The sequence below is a fragment of the Mobula birostris genome, chromosome 17, assembly GCF_030028105.1.
Source record: "Mobula birostris isolate sMobBir1 chromosome 17, sMobBir1.hap1, whole genome shotgun sequence".
Classification (NCBI taxonomy): Eukaryota; Metazoa; Chordata; class Chondrichthyes; order Myliobatiformes; family Myliobatidae; genus Mobula; species Mobula birostris.
In genome coordinates this window covers 39,100,701-39,122,650 of record NC_092386.1, presented here as the reverse complement: position 1 = coordinate 39,122,650, position 21,950 = coordinate 39,100,701, and the positions used below count along the sequence as shown (strand labels likewise).

At 38.5% G+C, this 21,950-nt stretch overlaps 1 protein-coding gene across 1 annotated transcript in view; it reads right to left on the bottom strand.

Annotated features, from left to right (window-relative positions):
• The window catches only part of cep78 (centrosomal protein 78), a 95,873-nt gene that overhangs the window by 36,316 nt on the left and 37,607 nt on the right, over positions 1 to 21,950 (bottom strand). The window contains exons 8-9 of the mRNA XM_072281563.1: positions 17,098 to 17,162; positions 10,131 to 10,239 (exon numbers count right to left, since the gene is read on the bottom strand). Coding sequence (XP_072137664.1) covers positions 10,131 to 10,239; positions 17,098 to 17,162 — 174 coding nt within the window. The remainder of the gene's footprint in view (positions 1 to 10,130; positions 10,240 to 17,097; positions 17,163 to 21,950) is intronic.

Genomic DNA, 21,950 nt, shown 5'->3' with positions numbered 1-21,950 from the left:
TTGCGTAGTTACTAATAAATATTAGTAGTCTATAGCAACACGAAACTCCAAAGTGTTTTCCATCTCTGCTGGTTCTTTATCCCTGTCACGGGGTCTGTGACAGTAGAAAAAATGTTTGTCATAAAATCAAGTATAATCATTGGTGATATTTGAAGATAGACCCTCCAGGCAACCATGGCAATTTGGGAGATAGCATTTATCAGGAAATTAAAGATGACTGTATTAAGTAATTTAATGTAATTACATTCAGAGGCTTGGATCGACATTCAGATCATCCTCAGGTTATAAGTGTCTGATTTATAGGCACCTAGTAGATATGAATGAGCATTAGGGAGACCAGCAGGAAGGAGTTGCTGGCTGCTGCTAAGCTGCAAGCATCTTCTAATACAGCGAACCCCAACCACCGGGCCGCAAAGCATGTGCTACTGGGCCGCAAGGAAACAATATGATTTGGCGATATGAGTCAGCTGCACCTTTCCTCATTCCCTATCACGCCCACTGTTGAGCTTGAACGCACGTGAGGTCATTACCCACGCGTCATCCATGTCAGTGCGGGAAGGAAATCAACTCCTCGAGCTTGCAAATGACAGCCGGCTGAAAAGTATGTTTGACATAACATCTCTGCCGGCATTCTGGATCAAAGTCAAAGCTAAGTATCCTGAGATAGCCAGGAAAGCACTGAAAACGTTGCTTCCATTTCCAACATATCTCTGCAATGAATGCAACAAAAACTAAATTGCGGAATAGAGTGGACATGAGGAACCCCGTTCGAGTATCACCATCACCCCTCGATAGGACCATCTTGTTGCAGGGAAACAAACCCAGGGTTCCCACTGATTCAGCGATATTGGTATGTTGCAATGATTTTATATGTTCATATGGGGAAAATATGTGTTTAATATCCAAATGTTACTTAAAATGTTATGATGCTATTGACTTATAAGTGACTTATATAACCATATAACAATTACAGCGCGGAAACAGGCCATCTCTGCCTTTCTAGTCCGTGCCAAACGCTTACTCTCACCTAGTCCCACCGACCTGCACGCAGTCCATAACCCTCCATTCCTTTCCTGTCCATATACCTATCCAATTTTTCTTTAAATGATAATATCAAACCTGCCTCTACCACTTCTACTGGAGGTTCGTTCAACACTTACTTCAAGCTCCCCTGTCCTCCCCTGTTAATTGACTTATCACTATATTCATGCCAGGAAAATATGCGCTGTGTGTTTAATATTAAATTCGTTAGATAAACCCTTTTAGAAACGAAATTGAGTGTATTAGCTACTTATCACTTATATTCCGGTCATGATTAACACCCCCCCCAACCCCCAAACAGAATCACCAAAAACGATTTGTGGGAAAAAAAATCAGCACGTACACGCATGCACACTGGTGCCCGCGCAAGGTTTCGTGGTCATTGTAGTCTTACTCGGGGTAAACACAACGTATTTGACTGCGACTCTTGTCCGTTGGCAACCCTACCCCCCACCCCACCCGCTGTGTCGGCCAATCTGCAAGAATATTGTCAATAATAAACTGGTCCACGTTGCAAAAAAGGTTGGGGACCCCTGTTCTAATAGGTGGGATAGGGTATTTCCTTGTACCTTACCAAACCAAAGGAAGTGCATACAAATTAGCTGCAGTAGTAGTATGAAGGATTAATTTAAGGAATGTGTAAAACAAATGGTTTTGTACATCAGTACATGAAAATGTCGGTTGGGGAGAACACTACTTTAGATCTAGTAATGTATAATGCAAAAGAGTTACTCGAGGGATCTTCAAGGAACTGTAATTATATCATGGTTATAATGTTGAGACATTATAGACATTGGTGAGGCCTCATTTGGAGTACTGTGAGCAGCTTTGGACCCATTATCCTAGAAAAGATGTGCTAAAACTGGAGAGAGTTCAAAGGAGGTTCATAAAATTAATTTCAGGATTGAATGACTTGTCATATGATGATTCTGAGCTTGTATTTGCTTGAATTCAGAAGAATGAGTGACCTCACTGAAACCTATCGAATGGTGAAAGGCCTTGATAGAGTGGATGTGGAGAGGATGTTTCCTTTGGTGGGAGTGTCCAAGACCAGAGGATACAACCTCAGAATAGACAGTACATCCTTTTAGAATGGAGATGAAGAGGAACTTCTTTAGCCAGAGAGTGGTGAATCTGTGGAATTCTTTGCCACAGGCAGTTGTGGAGGGCAAGTCCTTATGTATATTTAAGGGAGAGGTTGATAGATTCTTGATTGGTCAGGGCATGAATGGATATGGGGAGACGGCAGGAGATTGAGGCTGAGGGGAAAATTGGATCAACCATGATGAAATGGTTGAGTAGACACAATGGGCCAAATGGCCTAATTCTGCTCCTGTATCTTATGGTCTTATGATAGAATTTTGTGTCATGAGTGAAAGCCATTCAGTTCCATCTGAAACCTGGATCTTTACTCAAATGAAACAAAATATAAAGACATGTATCATGAGTTTGGCTACTGTAAATTTGGAAGCAACATTAAAAAAGTGTGATAGAAGACAAGCAATTGCTTTCCCTTATATCTCTCAGGTGGACAACATTTCACTGACAGTGACCACAACTCCTTCACTTTTCCTGTAGCTTTGGAGTGGGATTGGAGCAGACTGTATGGGGAAGTATTTAATTAGGAGAGGGGGAATTATAATGCTGTTAGACAGGAACTGAGGAGATTAAATTGGGAACAGATGTACTCAGGGAAATGCACAACAGAAATGTGGAAGGTGTTTCAGGAGCACTTATTGGGGGTTTGTCCCATTGAAGCAGGGAAGGAATGGTAGGGTGAAGGAACCATGGTTGACAAGAGATGTGGAACAGCCAGTCCAGAGGAAGAAAGCAGTTTACTTAAGGTTCAGGAAGCAAGGACCAGACAGGGCTTTAGAGATTTACAAGGTAGCCAGTAAGGATCTGAAGAATGGACAGAGCTGGAAGGGAGCATGAGAAGGACTAGTGAGAAGGACTAGTGAGTAGGACTGAGAAAAACCTCAAGGCATTCTGAAGAACTGATGGCCACACAGAAGATAGGTCCATTCAGGGATAGTAGAGGAAACAGATGTCTGGAATCAGGGAAGGTAGGGGAGGTCTTTAATAAATAATTTGCTTCAGTATTCACCAGTGAGAGGGACCTTGACATTTGTGAGCATAGAATAAAACAGGGTGATTGCTTGAACATACTGATATTAAGAAAGAGGATATGCTAGAACTTTTGAAAAAGTCCTCAGGGCCATACGGGATTTACCTCAGGTTATTACAGGAAGCCAGGGAAGAGATTGCTCTGCCTTTGGTGACGATCTTTGCATTCTCACTAGCCGCATGAGTAGTACCACATGTATGGAGGGTGACAAATGTTACTCCTTGTTCAAGAAAGGGAGTAGGGGTAACCCTGGGAATTATAGATCAGTGAGTCTTACTTCAGTGGTGGGCAAATTATTAGACAGGATTCTTAGAAAGAGCATTTATGAATATCTGGAGAAGCATGGGCTGATTAGGGATAGTCACATGGCTTTGTGAGGGACAAGTCACGACTCATGAGTTAGATTGAAACCTTTGACAAAGCACACTGACGAATATCAAACAGTGTATGTGGTGAATATGGATTTTAGTAAAATGTTTGATAAGGTCCCCCATGGTGGGCTGAGAAAGTCAGGAGACATGAGATTCAGGAAAATTTGGCTGGAAGGATGTGGAAGCATCAGAGAGAGTGCAGAAGAAATTTACCAGTATGTTGCATGGACTACAGAGCATGTCTTATGAAAATAGGATGAGCAAGCTAGGGCTTTTCTCTTTAGAGCAAAACAGAATGAGAAATGATTTGATAGAAATGTACATGATAAGAGGCATAGACAAAGTGGATTGCAAGAGACTTTTATTCAGGCCGGAAATGGCTCATACATATTTTTAAGGTGACTGGAGGAAAATATAGGGAGGATGCGAGAGGTAGTTTCTTTATGCAGAGTAGTGGTTGTCTGAAACACTCTCGCAGGGGTGGTGGTAGAAGCAGATACATTAGAAACATTTAAGAAGCTCTTAAGATAGGCACATGGATTATAGAAAAATGTAGGAGAGAAGGGTTAGCTTGATCATGGAGTAGGTTAAAAGGTCAGCATAACATTTTGGGCTGAAGGGCAAGTATGAGGGGTGATTGATAAGTTTGTGGCCTAAGGTAGGCGGAGTCAATTTTAGAAAACCTAGCACATTTATTTTTCAAGCAACACACATAAAAGTTGCTGGTAAACGCAGCAGGCCAGGCAGCATCTCTAGGAAGAGGTGCAGTCGACGTTTCAGGCCGAGACCCTTCGTCATAGTCCTGAGAACCATTTTTGCCCCTTCTACTTCCTAGTTTTGTACACATTTCCCCTCCCCCTTCCGCTTTTCATTCCACCCTGAAATTTCCAATGGCTACCTTTCTAAATGGTTAGATTCCAGCACAGCTATCATTAGTCTTCCTGTCTATCACCCTTCAACTGTTGTCTCCTCTTTCAAGCCTTCCTTTCTGGTCTCCAAATTTCTTCCTTCCTTGTCTACCTCCATTTCCTAACTCCATCCCTCATATTCCCTTCACTTTCTCGCTCTTTCTGCCAGTCATCCTTCACTCCATCTCGGTCCACCAATCACAAGCAACTAGCTTCCGTCTCACCTTCCCCCTCTCCACTTGATGCTGACCATTTCCCTTCTCAATTTTGATACACAGTTTCAACCTGAAACAACGATAATTCCTTTCTTTCTCTCAACCCACTGAGCTCCTCTAGCAGATTGTTTGCTGCCCAATTAATTCATATTTTATGCTATTTGCCTTTACTGGACAAAAGTGCGCACACTTTAAATTCACTAAATGATATCTAAAATTATTCAAAGATTAATACTCATGAAACTTTTTATGCTAACTTTTAAATTCACGAGCAAAAGTATATTTGGAAATTCAAATATACTCCATTATTTGGTCAATTTGCAATATAGAAAAAATTTTAAAAATGACTATTTCCAGAAATCCTCACACTACTTATGCCCAATTCCACATTATATGAGACTGCAAACACAGAATAGTAAAGGAAAATGTACAAAGTACTCAAAGGGGCTCTCTGTACCCTGTAAGCTTATCCAGCTATAGATTAAATAGTTCATGCTCTAAGTGCTAAATTTCTTAAGATGCTTGTTGGTTAAAAAAGAACTGACCCGGATAAATGATGGCTGGTCATCTGAACCACAATGTGGAATCAAGGCACAGTGAATCTACTTTCCTACAGTGCTGCAAATAATAAGCAAAATGTATAAATTCTAAACTTAAGAACTGATGCTTCAAAATAATATTGTATTTTAACAATTAAGAGTTTCAGCAATTACTTTTGTTAAAGATTTAACCGTATTTGAAATAAAAATAAAAGCTTTAGAGATTTTCAAATTGGAAGTAATATTTCAGATTGATTATTGTTCATCTGAATTTCTTCAGTTTGATGAAAAGCCATCAAGGTAAAAGATAAAAATCTATTTCTCTCTCCAGAGATGCTGAATGACTTGCCAAGTACTTAGAGAATTTTGTCTGTATTTCAGATCTATGGCATCTGCAGCTCTTTTGCTTTTTAATGTGTTTATTTCAAAAGAATGCTGCCATTAATGAAATTATACCAAGAATTATTTTCTTACCACCATATTTCCAAATGACTGCAGCAATAAAAGAAACAAAACAATTTCAGTAAAATTAGCCTTTGAAAAATCAGTTTGCTGTCACCTATGCAAAAGAAAATATTAGAAGTGCAAAGGCAATCCTGATTTCTCAATATGCACACACATAAACTCTCAATGTAATTTATAGTTTTTTTAAAATTATGTATTGCAATGTACTGCCAAGCAACAAATTTCACAACATATGCCTGTGATACAAAACCTGATTCTGAGTTAATGGGAAGAAGTAACTCCAAGAACATATCCATCACCAAAAATGGTACGGCTCTGTATGTGAATGCCATGGACATCCATCTTCAGCCAGAAGCACAAAGTAAATTATCTATTTGAATTCCTTACTGAGATCTTCAAGTCAGTCCTCAACCTTTTCAATTTACTCCATGTAATACCAAAAACAGCTGAGAACATTAGCTACAGCAACAATTCATGGACCTAACAACAAGCAGGCTGTAGTATTTAAGACTTAGACAGCAGTATCAGCAATACCTCTAAGTAAAGTGTTCCAATATAGTTACAATACTGTTATCTACCTAACAATGGGAAAATTTGTCCAGATATTGTCCAGGAAAGATCCTAAAACCCTAATCTAGCTAATTCCCATTTACTCTCAACAAGAGTGATACAAACATTTTTATGGTGTGACCAAGTGGCCCTTAAAATCAGCTGACTGATGTCCAGTTTGAGTTTTTACAAGAACCACTCAACTCTAATGTTGATACAGCCTTGGTTAAAATATGAGCCAAAAATGTGAATTCCAGAGGAAAGATGAGAGTAACATCTTTGACATCAGGGCATTTGATCATCTGTGGTGATATAAAGGTCATTAAGACTGAAGTCAGCAGGAATAATAGAAAAACTTTCCAATAGTTGGAGTTTCACCCTACAAAAAGAAAATAGTTGTGAGTGTTATAAGTCAATTTTCCCAGCTTCAGTGGGTGACAGCAAAATTTCCCTAGAGCAAGACAAAGTCCCAATCATCTTCAGCTGCTTTATCTTACTTCCATTATGCCCGAAATGGGGACATATGATGATAGCACATTGACAGCACAATTCTATTTATAACTTGGAAAATTATCCAGTTAATAACTGAATACTGCAAAACTCATAAGATATTCAAGCATGGGTTAATAATAAATATTAAGTGAAATTTCCACCACGTAAGAGTCAACCAGTGACCATCTCTATATAAAAGAGTTCACCCACCTACACTTACATTCACTGGCATGACTATCATGGAGGCCCCAACCACTGGCTAATTAGAGAATAGGTATCCTACAGCAAGTGATTTGCCTCCTGATCAACCAATATCTCTACACTATCTTCCAGACAGAACTTGGTTTATTTAATGGAATACTCTTCACTTGCTTGGATAAGTAGTCCCAAAACTCCAGAGATCAACATCATCCAAGACAAAGCAGACTTCTTGATTAGCATCCCATCACTGCCTAAACACTCATCACTTTCACCACTTGCACCACTATGGCTGCACTAAATATCATCTGCAAAAATGTACTGCAACACTTGCCAAGGTTGCTCCAACTGTACTATCACAATCCCCTTCCCCATGAAGGGCAAAAGGAAAATAGGTTTCCCTGAAGGTCACATACAGCTTGAGTTGGAAATCTCTGTTTCAATCTTGCCATTCAGGCTAAATCCAGTAAATTACTAGGCAACAAAATTAAATGTACTTTCACTGGAGGGATTATGGTTATTCAGGAAGGTGGCTCACTGTCACCATAATTAGGAATGGACAATAAATGCTGACCTTGTGAGTGACACCCTCATTCCGTAAATAAACTTTAAAATAAAGTAAAACACTGGCCTTTTCCCACAAAGACACCAGTTCTTAATTTTTAATACAGATTTATAGATAGAGAATTTCTGAAATTGTGGCACATATTTCAGGTCACATTAAAAAAGGTAACAGTAACATTAAACGCCAAAAGATATTTATTTACCCAAAAGTAATTCTCAAACTGAATATGGTGAAAATAAAAGAAATAATGCTGGGACTTAGGAGACAAGTGTATTAAATTAACCTATTTTGATGAAAGTCTTACCACTCAAACATTGGATCTTAAGTGGAAGACAGTCTAGGCTGTAAAATAACATTATTATTGATATTTTTAAGATAGGGGTTCAAGAGTAAAAACAGTTGTCTGACAGAAACCAGAAACATATTGAGAGTACCACTACCTTGCATAATTGTTCTGTATATTATCTTGCACTGTACTGTTGCTATAAAACAACAAACTTCATGATATATGTCATAGCCATAGTCGTACGGTATAGAAACAGGCCTTTCAGCTCATGTGCAGTCCGCACCAAACCATTTAAACTATCTCGTCCCATTAACCTACACCCGGACAAGAGCCCTCCATATGCTTCCCATCCACATACTTCTTCTGAAAGTTGAAATCAAAATTGCATCTACCACTTTTGATGGTAGTTTGTTCCACACTCTCACCATTCTGAGTGAAGCTTACCCTCATGTTCCCCTTAAACATTTCACCTTTAACACATGACCTCCAGTTGCAGTCTGCCCAAACCTCAGTGGAAAAGGCATGCTTGCATTTACCCTACCAAGGAATAAAGTCCTAACCTATTCAATCTTTCCTTATAACTCACATCCTCCAGTCCCATCAACATCTTTGTAAATTTTCTCTGCACTTCTTCAAACTTATTTGCATCTTTTCTGTAGGTAGTGACCAAAATTACACACAATACTCCAAATTAGGCCTCACCAATGCCTTCTACAACTTCAATATAACATCCCAACACCGCACTCCTTGGTGCCTTACCGCTCACTGTGTAAAACCTACCTTGGATGGTCCTTGCAAAGTGCAACACAACACTTATCTGCATTAAATTCCATCTGCCATCTTCAGCCCATTTTTCCACCTGGTCCAAATCCTGCTGTGAGCTTTGATTGTCTTCCTCGCTGTACACTACATATCCAATCTTCATATCATCTGTAAATTTGCTGATTCAGTTAACCACATTATCATCCAGATCATTGATATAGATGACAAACAACAATGGACCCAGCACTGATCCCTGCAGGAGTCCATTCGTCACAGGCCTCCAGTCAGAGAGGCAACACCTACTACCACTCTTTGGCTTCTCCCGCAAAGGCAATACCTAATCCAATTTACAACCTCATCTTGGGTGACAAGCGAATGAACCTTCTTGACCAACCTCCCCTGCAGGACCTTGTCAAATGCCTTGCGGAAGTTCATGTAAACAACATCTACTGCCTTACCTATATTAACTTTCCTGTTAACTTCTTGGAAAAACTCTACAAGACACAACCTACCATGTACAAAGCCATACTGACTATCTCTCATCAATCCTTGTCTATTCAAATACTCATTTATCCAGTCTCTTAGAATACCTTCCAATAACTTTCCCACTACTGACATCAGGCTCGCAGGCCTACAAATTCCTAGCTTATTTTTAGAGCCTTTCTTAAAGAGCAGAATAACATTAGCCTGATGTTAATAACATTAGCAGAATAACATTGTCCCCCAAATCCTGGTATCACACCTGTTGCTAAGGATGATTTAAATATCTCTGCTAGGGCCCCCGTAATTTCTGCATTTGCCTCCCACTGGGTCTGAGGGAACATCTTGTCAGGCCCTGGGCATTTATCCACCCTGATTTGCCTCAAGACAGTATACACCCCTTCCTTTATAATCTGTAGGGCGTTCAGGACCTAGCTGCTGCTTCGCCTCACTTCTATAGACTCTGTCCATCTCTTGAGTAAGTACAGATGCAAAAAATCCATTTAAGATCTCCCCCATCTCTTGACTCCAGGGCCACAGTGATAATAAACCTGATTATGATTCTAGAAAGACCTATTAGAGCCAAAGCAAATGATTTTTGAAATGGAACTGTATAAATATTTGAAAAGTCAACTATTTAATACGAATTCAGACATTTCAATTAGAAACTAAAACTAGTAACAATTGAATACACCAAATAACAATATTTGCTGAAATTCTTCAATTGTATCAAGCTTGTAAAAATACAACTTTTTTTTCCCTTTTGCACAGTTTGTTGTCTTTTGTACATTGGCTGTTTGTCTATCCTTTCAGGTGCAGTCTATCACTGATTCTATTATGTTTCTTGGCCTTACTGGGTATGTCCACAAGAAAATGAAACTCAGTACTGTATATGGTGATGTATATGTACTTAGATTATAAATTTACTTGGAACTTCTTAAACTTTATGGAGCAAAGCATTCCCTAATAAACAAATGATGGTGCAATTTTGACATGATATTGTGAATGTGAATTGACAAATTAATCATTTAACCAATACTACATTCACATGACACATTTTCAATATTTCATTACAAAAATTCCTGAGAGGAATAAAAATGCCTATTTTAGTTGGAAAATAAAAGTAATTACCTATACGAATAGTTGCTTTTCCTTTCAAACCATGTCCCAGCATTATAGTTTTCCTTCTTTGCTTTTGTTTAGCATGTTCTCTGGAGGATGCTAGATTCAGCCATTTGTACTAGTTTTCAAAAGATAAGACAAAGGTAACATTCACAATGAAATGATTTAGTGACCGCTAAGTTAACATCTATTCAACAAGCACAGTTCTAATACAAAATGCTGGAGCAAATTCATTTTTAAAAAGAAATTGTATAAAAGGCATGGAATGTACTGCCTGAGTCAGTGGTGGAGGCAGATACACTAGTGAAGTTTAAGAGACTACTAGACAGGTATATGGAGGAATCTAAGGTGGGGGCTTATATGGGAGGCAGGGTTTGAGGGTCGGCACAACATTTTGGGCCGAAGGGCCTATACTGTGCTGTACTATTCTATGTTCTATGTTTGTTCTATGTTCTAAAAGGCATGACTTTAACTCAAGTCATATTGATTCATTACCCTTGATTTTCTTGTTCCTTGGTTCCACAAATTCTACCAAATGAAAGTTCTCATCCTTTTATCTATTCTCTATTGCCTTACACTTCCTTATCTATGCAACATCACTAGCCCTACAATTCTGCTCCTCTGATAGACCTACTCTCATTCACCTGGCCATGTACAGTGAAGTAACATAGATCAAAAGAAAAACAATTTGAATTGATTTCACTTCATTAAGCTCCTTAACCTTAGTTCACTTGTTGTGCTTCTGGAAAAGTGCACAAGGTTAACAACCAGAACAGAAAAATAACCATATTTCACCATGAAAAAAAACTGATCTGTCATTTCCCAAGTAGCTGACACATTAATGTTCTAAATAAGATTTCTAGTTCAAAATATTCTGGAAACTTCAAAGAAAGCCAATAAAAGGCGCCCTTAATCAGCAAATTTTCCAAAGAAATTACATAGGACTTCCAATAAATTGACATCTATCCATATATGTAAGTGGATGATTTCAGGTTTGGTTAAAGAGGCTGATTTTAAAAGACCATTTTAAATAATATTAGAAAGACTAATGAGCTTTGAAGGAAATTATAAAGCTTGATTGTTGAATACTGCAGTGAAGATGCAGAAGTGGAAGGAGAAGCCATTATTGATAATTTCCTATTTTTGACTAGATAGATTAAAACATAACCAGGAAAGTAATGGAGGTTAGGAAGCTTTTGAAACTCTGGAGGCATCATGAACATGTTTACCTGAAGCCCTGCATCATACAATGACTAGAAAAATGCTGAGAAGGCTACAGCTGAAGCCACAAAGAAACTTTACTCTCCTTCCTAAATATGGTCCTTGGGCCATTAACTGGACACAGGTCCACAGGGCTAACAATATCCTCTGGGTCCAGCTAATGCTTGGCACTACGATAAAGACTGTACTTGGCATCAGCAGCAAAACATGCAGTTCTGTCCTCAGGGCAAGGTCTACGACCAGCTCTTTGTCTAACTTAAGCTCTAGATACCACATACCGATGCATAAAGGTCTTGCTTCAAACCATGCTCATATCATTGCATAAGACTAGAATACATTACAGTTACGTTACAGTGAAGAGACTGGAGTACGATACAGCCAGGCCTATTAATGGATAGCACTGGGTTATAGTTGAGTATAAATCGTTGTGATAACTTGACTAATTCTACAACAGATTTACCAATAAATTTCTCATTTTAGTCCTGCTTTGCTCTGCAGACACATTCGAGACCTACACTGTCCATAATGTCAGACTCCAATCCAAAACGCTATTCTGATGAAGGGTCATTAATATGAAACATTCCTCACTCCATATTTGCAGCTTCACCAAATGAGTATCACCAGCATTTTTTGTTTTTTGTTATTTCAAATTTTCAGCTTTTTCAGAATTTTTTTTAAAAATTGTGTAATTATAAATTCAAATACAGGTGCACATTCCTTTATCCAAAATTCTGAAATCCAAAAAACTCCGAAAACTGAAGTTTTTTTCGCCAACAGCTGACGTCACTCAGGTGTGTCGTGGCAGCACTAGCAGAGGCCACCAGACGTCAGTTGTGGCTCAGCGCTCATACTGGTTACACGTGCATTTGCTGTTCGTTGATATTTTGTGTTCACTGTTGACTTTGTGTTTAATTTCACTGTGAAAATGTCAAAAAGAGCTGCAGATACCCCTATGGGTAACAATGAGAAAAACAGAAGGAAGCATCTATCATCATCAGTAACACAGAAAGTGGAGTTATTGCCGAAGCTTAATTGTGGTGTGTCTGTGCGGCTTCTTACTGAAGAAAATAGTGTCGGAACTACCACTGTATATGATTTAAATAAACAGAAAGACAAGTTACTGAAGTTTTATAGTGACAGTGACTTTCTACATTTATTCCAATAAGTCATTTACCATGTGTTTGATTTGGTTCGTTTGAAGCTATATATTTTTATGTTTTATTGAATGTTATTGTTGGAAATAAAATTTTTTCTTGTCATTATTCCCTAAAAAATACAGTATAACTATCTACATTGCATTTACATTGTATTAGGTATTATAAGTAATCTAAAGATGATTTAAGGTATACAGGAGGATGTGCGTAGGTTTGGAGCACCGCTCGGTCCTAACGTCCACCACACTGAGACAGGTTAAATAAGGGACTTGAGCATACGTGTTTTTGAGTATCATGGGGGGTGGGGTCTGAAATCCGAAAAATTCTGAATTCCGAAATGCAACTGTTCCCAAGGATTTCGGATAAGGGATTGTGGACCTGTACTTCTTTTTCAGAGGTATTATAGTCACAATAGGCTGTAAGTTTCTTAAAGTTACGATTCATGCCCCAGCATTACCGTTAGATTTTACACATCAAAGAAGGGCAGGATTTTATGCATCCACTAAGATGAAGTTGTTACTGTAGAGAACACCGGTTTTTGAAGATGTGCAGAGGAGAAGGAGATGCATCTAGCTTCCTAACTTTAATGAAGAAATACTTGCCCATTGACATGAGGATATGAAGATTCTGCTTTGTGCGAAAAATTTGGATAAAACACATTTCTTAATAGCTTGGGTTGTTCCTTAAAAAATTACCAATGAACTTATAGTACTAACATACTTTGGTGCCTGCATTGTTTTCAAAATTCAGGAATGTATAACTGATATATTGTGTAAATCCTTTACTGCTGATTTTATCTGTTCATCATACGTAGTTAGAGATAATCAATCCTATTGCGTTTATCCTGAGATTGCCTGCTACAGTGCCTATTAAAAGTATTCACCACATTGGAAGTTTTTATATTTTATTGTTTTAAAACACTGAATAACAATGGATTTAATTTGGCTTATTTGACACTCATCAACAGAAAAAGATTCTAGTGTCAAAGTGAAAACAGATCTCTACAAAGTGATCTAAATGAGTTACAGACATAAAACACAAAATAATTGATTGCGTAAGTATTCACCACCACCACCCCCCTTTTAATATGACACACCAAATCATCACTGGTGCAGCCAATTGGTTTTAGAAGTCACATTTAGTTAAATGGAGATCACCATGTGCAGTCAAGGTGTCTCAATTGATTAGAGTAAAAATACACCTGTATCTGGAAGGTCCAGCTGCTAGGGAGGCATTTATATCAAATACAAAAGAGTGTTGCAGTTACTAGGGTAGGTAATGGAAACAGAAGAGAGGAAATTGTGTGGACTAGGTTAAGGCTGGGGCATTGTGCATTAAACAAAACATTGAAAATGATAGGGAAACACCAGACAGGATTGTGTGAGGAATGTCAGGAAGAGGAGTCAGTAGAACATGTAGTTTTGTGCTGCAGGAAGTATGGGATACAGAGAGAGATGATGAGAAATAAATTAAGGGAGATGGGGATGCAGGAATTCACATTAAAAGGGTTGCTGGGCATGGGTGAGAGAGCACAAGTCCGGGTATTTTTAGCATTTTTAAGGGGTACAGGGGTTTTTTTTATAGAATATGACGAATAAACAGGAATAGGATACTAGGATGGTCAAAGATGGGAGGGTGAAGTGTAGGTTTGTATATATATATATATATATATATGTGTGTGTGTGTGTGTGTGTGTGTGTGTGTGTGTGTGTGTGTGTGTGTGTGTGTGCGTGTGTGCGCGCGCGATTGAGTGAAGGGATTCAGAATGTATGTCTAGTGCACATTCTGGAGCAGAGGGTGGCAGTAATGCACCATTAAGCTGGATGCCAACCGCTGTAAAACAAGATACAGACAGACAGGTCCAGCTGCTGGTGAGTCAGTATCTTGGCAAAAACTACACCATGAAGACAAAAGAACACTCCAAGCAACTCCACAAAAAAGGTTATTGAAAAGCACAGGTCAGGAGATGAACACAAGAAAATTTCCAGGTCACTGAATATCCCCTGGAGTAGAGTTAAGTCAATCATCAAAAAATAGAAAGAATGTAGCACAGCTGTAAATCTGCCTCAAAATCTGAGTGACCGTGCAAGAGGGGGACCAATGCACTAATGAGGGAGGCCATCAAGAAACCTATGACAACTCTGGGTGAGTTACAGGCTTCAATGGCTAAGATGGATGAGACTTTGCATACAACAACTGTTGCCCAGGTGCTACAACAGTCACAGCTTTAAGGGAGACTGGCAAACAGAAAGCCACTGTTGAAAAAAATACTCATGAAATCTCATCTAGTGTTTGCCAGAAAGCATGTTGGAGACTCTGAAGTCAGCTGGAAGAAGGTTCTTTGGTCTGATGAAACCAAAATTGAGTTTTGGCCATCAAGTTAAATGCTATCTTTGGCGTAAGCCAACCACCACACATCATCAAACACACACCATCCCTACCAAGAAGCATGATTGTGGTTGCATCATGCCGTGGAGATGTTTCACTGCAGCAGGCCTTGGTAGGCTTGTGAAGCTAGGGGATAAAATGAATGCAGCAAAATACAGGGAAATGCTGGAGGAAAACCTGGTGCAGTCTGCAAGAGAACTGTGACTTGGGAGAAGACTTATTTTCCATCAAGACAATGACCCCAAGGATAAACCCAAAGCTACACAGGAATGGTTAAAAAAAAAACAACAAAGTTAATGTCCTGGAGTTGCCAAGTCAAAGTTCAGACCTCAATCCAATTGAAAATTTGTGGCTGGACTTGAAAATGGCTGTTCACTTATGATCTCTGTGCAATCTGACAGAGCCTGAGCAGTTCAGTAAAGAAGAATGGGGAAAAACTGTAGTGTCCAGATGTGCAAAGCTGATAAAGACCCACCCACACAGACTCAAGGCTGTAATTGCTGCTAAAGGTGCATCGACTAATTACTGACTTGAAGGGGGTGAGTATTTATGCAATTAATTATTTTGTGTTTTAATATTTGTAATAAATTTAGATTACTTTGTAGAGATGTTTTCACTTTGACTCTGTTAATTCATGTCAAAAAAAGCCAAATTATATAGAAACATTTCGAATGTTGAAAGGCATGGACAGAGTGGATGTGGCAAAGTTGTTTCCCATGATGGGGGAGTCTAGTACGAGAGGGCATAACTTAAGGATTGAAGGGCGCCCATTCAGAACAGAAATGCGAAGAAATTTTTTTAGTCAGAGGGTGGTGAATCTATGGAATTTGTTGCCACAGGCAGCAGTGGAGGCCAAGTCATTGGGTGTACTTAAGGCAGAGATTGATAGGTATCTGCGTAGCCAGGGCATCAAAGGTTATGGTGAGCAGGCGGGGGAGTGGGACTAAATGGGAGAATGGATCAGCTCATGATAAAATGGCGGAGCAGACTCGATGGGCTGAATGGCCGGCTTCTGCTCCTTTGTCTTATGGTCTAAATGTTGTAAAACAATAAAATATGAAAACTTCCGGGGGGGAGGGGTGAATATTTTCTATTGGCACTGTATACTATGGGGCTTGCCCACGATATTTTATTCTTTTGTTACACATTCTTCCTTCCACTAATTCTGCCAAGAAAATTAAACTAATCAACACATCTCTATTTTAAGAGCAAAAAATTAAGTACAAAGTAATTTTAAGAACCAAAAAATTAAAATACCTATAATTTTAATACAATATTTACATAAAAATAAATAAATAAATCTTCATATTGTGCCATCCTATTCTGACATGTCTAAAGGCTCTTAATTATATATCCTTAATCATATATTTCATCATCCAACCATACTTTCATCAACTAACTGGGCATCAGATGTCTCAAAGTGCCATTTCCTGCACTCAAAATCCATTCACTCAACTTAAGCACATCTTCATCCACTTCCCATCTCAAATGTACTTGCAGTTTTTGCTCGTATTAAACTATCACCATTTCCCTTTCCTTCCTCTGACCTTAAGATGCTCATTCTACTAACAATTTTATTACAGAATTTGCAAGTAGGACTACATACTAAACAATAAAATGAAGGCCTGAGCACAGGTAGTAACACAAAGCAGGCAAAGTAGATTTGAAACCCTTGGACAAAGGAGTGCATGATCTGACATGGACCTAATTTGGTCAAGGGACAAACAAGGCTTAAATTAGAGCCTTGACAGGGAGCAATGAAGTAATGAGGAGGAACAATTCTCGCAAAATACAGTAACCCCTGAATTAGTGAAGAAGCACAATTTCTAAGGGATTAGTGGGAAGACCGTGATCTGAACCATAACTATCATTCATCACTAACTTGTGCATGAATAACAGAAGTGAGACAAATGAAGACAAATTAGACAGAAACTTTAAATTTATTAATGAAAGCAGCAAGAGAGAATACTCATTTCCATCTCATTCCTGAATCAATCTTTTGCTTCTACAACTTTTAAACAATCAATGCGAAACTTTCTGGTTTAGTTTTACAATCATTTCAGAGTGCTGTTCAACCACTACATGCATGGTCTTATATACTGAGTAACGCTCAAAGATAATGCAGTTGTAATGATGATGCATAGTTAGCCATCATAATGCAGTTCTGCACTGTATAGAGTTAATGTTAGATTTATTTTGGGCAAAAATGTTACCTCTGAGTTCGTTCCATTTCCATTCAGCATTATTCTTTCAATAATGGATTTTATTAAGGACCGATCTAGAAGGATTAAAAAAAGGGATTAATGACAGTTACATGAAGCTTACAAAATTTACACATTAATCAAAGGTTCATCTAAGCAAATTTTCACAGTAGTTTTTCTCTTAAACATAGAAATCAGTTTCTTCATTGACCAGGTAATGAAGTGGGTTAATATACTGTTCACTTGCCTTCAAGACTTGGTTTGAATTTATTTAAACAAATAGACTTAATTATCTCTCTCCTGACCTTAATTTAAAAAAAGATCATCACAAAATTAGTTTGGACCTCTTATCAGTCTAATTGTACAACTTATTAAACTTATAGAACCTAGAACAATTAACCTTTGTAGTCGGGACAAATAGGGAACTCCTGCTGTGTGCTATTACATAGACATGTCCTCAATATAAATCCCTCACTCTTCCTTCAGTTAGTCCTGACGAAGGGTCTCGGCCTGAAACGTCGACTGCACCTCTTCCTACAGATGCTGCCTGGCCTGCTGCGTTCACCAGCAACTTTGATGTGTGTTGCTTGAATTTCCAGCATCTGCAGAATTCCTGTTGTCCTCAATATAATAGCAGTTTTATGTTCAAAATAATACAGGGGTCAAATATTTGAGAATATTGTTTACAATGATTTAAGATAATTATTCTCCCGTGTGATCAAGCTTACCATCTGGAGTTCTGTCAGCACAATGCAACTTTAATTTATTTGCCATGCAATGGGTTTCTAAATTTATTGCCGTTCATATTCCCTTTGCATCAATCTTAATCTTGGAAAAGGGCACACTGGACAAAAACACAAGGCAGTCAGTGTGCAGAAGAGCCAGAATGGCTGGAAGGTCCCAAATGACATGGAGAATGAATAACCTATAGCCACCGTCTTGGACATACTATGTTCTGTAACTTTCAAATGTTTTGAGTGCTGAGCACACAATGGAACAGTCAGGAATTTAGCACTGAACATGCTGATAGAGTAGGGTAACCATTGGTAAAAAGCAATCTCAGAGGTTCAATAAGTTGTTCTGCCTGCAACTTTAGATCAAATTACATCAGAGCATGTAACTTCCAATAATTAAATTGGTTGATTATTGTTACATGTATCAAGGTACAGAGCAAAGCTACGTTTTGCACTCCAGCCACACAGCTCATTGCATAATAGTGCATTGGAAAAGCAAATACAAAATAAAGAGTTACAGTTACAGAAAAAGTGCAGTGAATAAGGTACAAGACCACGATGAGGCAGATTGTAAAGTTGAAAAGGGTTCATCTTATCATGCAATCTCTAGTCTCATTGACAGCAGATGTTGTTCTCGAGCTTGGTGATACACGCTTTCAGAAACAGTTAGCACCATCAGCTGCCAAACAAGATATTTGAAAGAGTTTAAGCAATCTATTCAAGTTTAAGCAATTTATTCAAGTTTAACAATGGGAGAAAACTAACAAACTAGAATTAAGAGAAGTCGTTCTCTTCATCTCTTTTCCAAAGACCCAGTATTCATTTCTGCCTTTTCTCCCAGATCCATTCTCCCACATTTAGCCAGATGGTGGTGAATTTGTGGAACTTGTTACCACAGGCAGCTGTGGAGACCGGGCCTTTGGATGTATTTAAGGCAGAGCTTGATAGGTTCCTGATTGGACATAGCATAAAAGGTTATGGGGAGAAGGCCAGGGAGTGGGGCTGAGGAGAGGAAAAAGAATCAGCCATTATTGAATGGTAGAGCAGACTCGATGGGCCAAATGGCCCATTTCTGCTCCTATGTCTTATGGTCTTATATTATTCAGGTTGGTACCAAGCCTATCCAATATTTTACTCTACTCTTACACTTAAGCACACTGGAATTTCAGATGCTTTCCAAAGATTTCAGAAATTCATTTTAACATCCAATTTGGTGCAAACACAAGAAGAAAATCAAATAAACACTTCCAATGTTTAATAATTACAATTTTCTATTAGCCCCACAGGGCTTCAGAAACAAACAAGAGAAAATCTGCAGATGCTGGAAATCCAAGCAAGACTTAGTCCTGATGAAGGGTTCCGGCCTGAAATGTCGACTGTACTCTTTTTTCATAAATGCTGCCTGGCCTGCTGAGTTCCTATAGCATTGTGTGTGTGTGTTGCTAGGGCTTCATAAATATTAGTTGTACTAATACTTTCTTAGTGTTTATCAGTCAGCTTACCAGGTCCTTCAACTCAAGTAGTCCAGGCCAACGAAGATGCTCCATTCAAGCTCATCTCATTTGCCAGTGTTTGTCCTTTGACCTTCTAATCCAATTGATGTGCATGCCCAACTGTCTTTTAAAAGTTGTCTTAGCTGCCTAAACCAATCCTGTGACAGCTCATTCCACATACAGCTGTTGTGTAAAAGGTTGCCCCTCAGGTTGCTATTAAATCTTCCTCTCACCTTGAACGTATGTCTTCTAATTCTTGATTTCCCAACAGTAGAAAAAGACTGCTCATCCCAGCTCCCCCTCATGATTGTATACACTTCAGTACAATTATTTTTCCAGTTTTCACTACTCAAAGGACTAAAGACCTATCCTGTCCAACCTCTCCCTGTAACTCAGTTCCTCAGGTGCTCGCAGCATCCTTGTAAATCTATTTTGTATTGTTTCCAGTTCAGTAATATCTTTCCTATAGCAGGGAACACAATACACTAAGTGCAGCCTCACAAATGACCTGTACAACTGCACCATGACCTCCCAACTTTTATGATCAATGCCCTAACTACCTGTGCAACACTGTCTACCTGTGACCACTTTCAGGGAACCCAAGGTCCATCTGCTCTACGACACTTACCAGGGCCCTGCTTCTCATTGTAACAGTCCTACCTGGATTTGACTTTAAAAAAATGCAACACCTCATATTTATTTGAATTAAACTCTATTTGCCATTCCTTGACCCACCTACCCAGCTAATCAAGAATACAATGGAACTTTTGAAACCTGTTTTCATTGTCTTCTACACCCATTTCAGTTTCTGGAATGGCTTGAGAGGATTGGAAAATTACAAATGTCATACCACTCTTTAATAAGGGAGGGAAATAAAAGACAGGAAATTATAGGCCAGTTTGCCTGATGTCAGAAGTTGCCAAGATGTTAAAGTGTATTATTAAGGATGAGGTTTTGTGGTACTTCGAAGCACATGACAAAACAGGCCGAAGTCAGCATAGTTTCCTTAAGGGGAAATCTTGCTTAATCTATTGGAATTCTTTGAAGAAATAACAGGCAGGATAAACAGAGTCAGTGGATATTGTTTACTTAGATTTTCAAAAGGCCTTTGACAAGATAGCACACAAGACTGCTAAACAAGAATCGATTGTTATTACAGAAAAGATAATACAGGTTGAGAACCCTTTATCTAAAATGCTTGGGGCTGGAAGTGTTTCGGATTTTGGTTGATATGAGATAGTTTGGGATTGCCATCATTTCCGACTAAATTCACCCAGTCATTGTCCCACAGTAAAAATTATGACATACCATTAATATAATGACAATATAATGTGTGCAAGGTAACAAAAGAAGCATTGGGAAAAATACCTAAATTAGCTGTTGAATAATAACAACAACAGCAGGCTTTTATTCTCCACCTATGATGCATGTTGTGATTAAAAAGTTACAGTACACCATATTTGTATTTCATTTTTATTTAGGTTTCTTTAGATGTAAAAATAATCAGCATTGTAGACTTGTTCTGGTGTTAAGATTTTCATCAGCGACAATCTTCACAAACTCAATAAATTTCTCTGCAGCTTTGTGATCAGCAGAAGCTTTTTCTTCAAAATGTTTTAAATTTTTAAAAATTGAATGCCATGTCTTTTTTAAAATTTCTGCAACCAGCCTGCTGAATATTCAAATTAACTGCAATTTTCAGTTAGTCATGATAGATTTTTGTTTAATGATCAGCGTACTGTTAAGCAGCACATTAACTCTGACGACAATGAATCCATTCTTTCAACACATGACTGAGATCTTAATTTTTCACTTTATTCAGTTTTCCCATTTTCCATCGACTCCTGTTCATTATGTATGTGAGGTCACCTGTCTACAGTGTGCAAAAACCTGCATGTCATCTGGTAATCTTCCCAGTGGTTTGTGGAATTTTCTACTTGTGATGTCACGCCATTGTTCAAAATAAATTTGGATTTCAGAGGTTATTGGATTTTGAAATTTAAGTTAAGGGGTACTCAAACTGTAGCATGGACAGACTGGCTGACTGGCAGGAGGCAAAAAGTGGTAATAAAGGGGCCTTTCCTAGTTGGGTACCGGTGACTAGTGATATTCTGCAGGGGTCGATGTGATTTGAAAAGAAGCAGGATGAACATGTTAATAATCTGGATGATGGAATTGATGGGTTTGTAGTCAAATTTGCAGACAATACAAAGAAAGGTGGAGGAGCAGGTAGTGTTGGAAGAAGCAGGAAGTCTACACATTACAATGGGAATACAGTATAACGAAGTGCAGGGTCACACACTGAGACAAAACAATTAAAGGCACAAACTATTTTCTATTCTAAATGGGGAGCAAATTCAGAAATCAGGTGCAAAGGGACTTGGGAGTCCTAGTGCAGGATTCCCTAAAGGTTAACTTTGCTGGTTGAATGGGTAAATAAGGAAGGCAAATGGAATTTAAGCATTCATTTTGAGAGTACTAGAATATAAAAAGGATGTAATGCTGAGGCTATATAGATAGATACTTCATTGATCCCAAGGGAAATTAGTGTCACAATAGCATTATAAGTGCACAGATATACAAATAGTAGAAGAGAAGCAAGAAATAATTTTTTTAAAATTACCTCAAACAGTCTAAC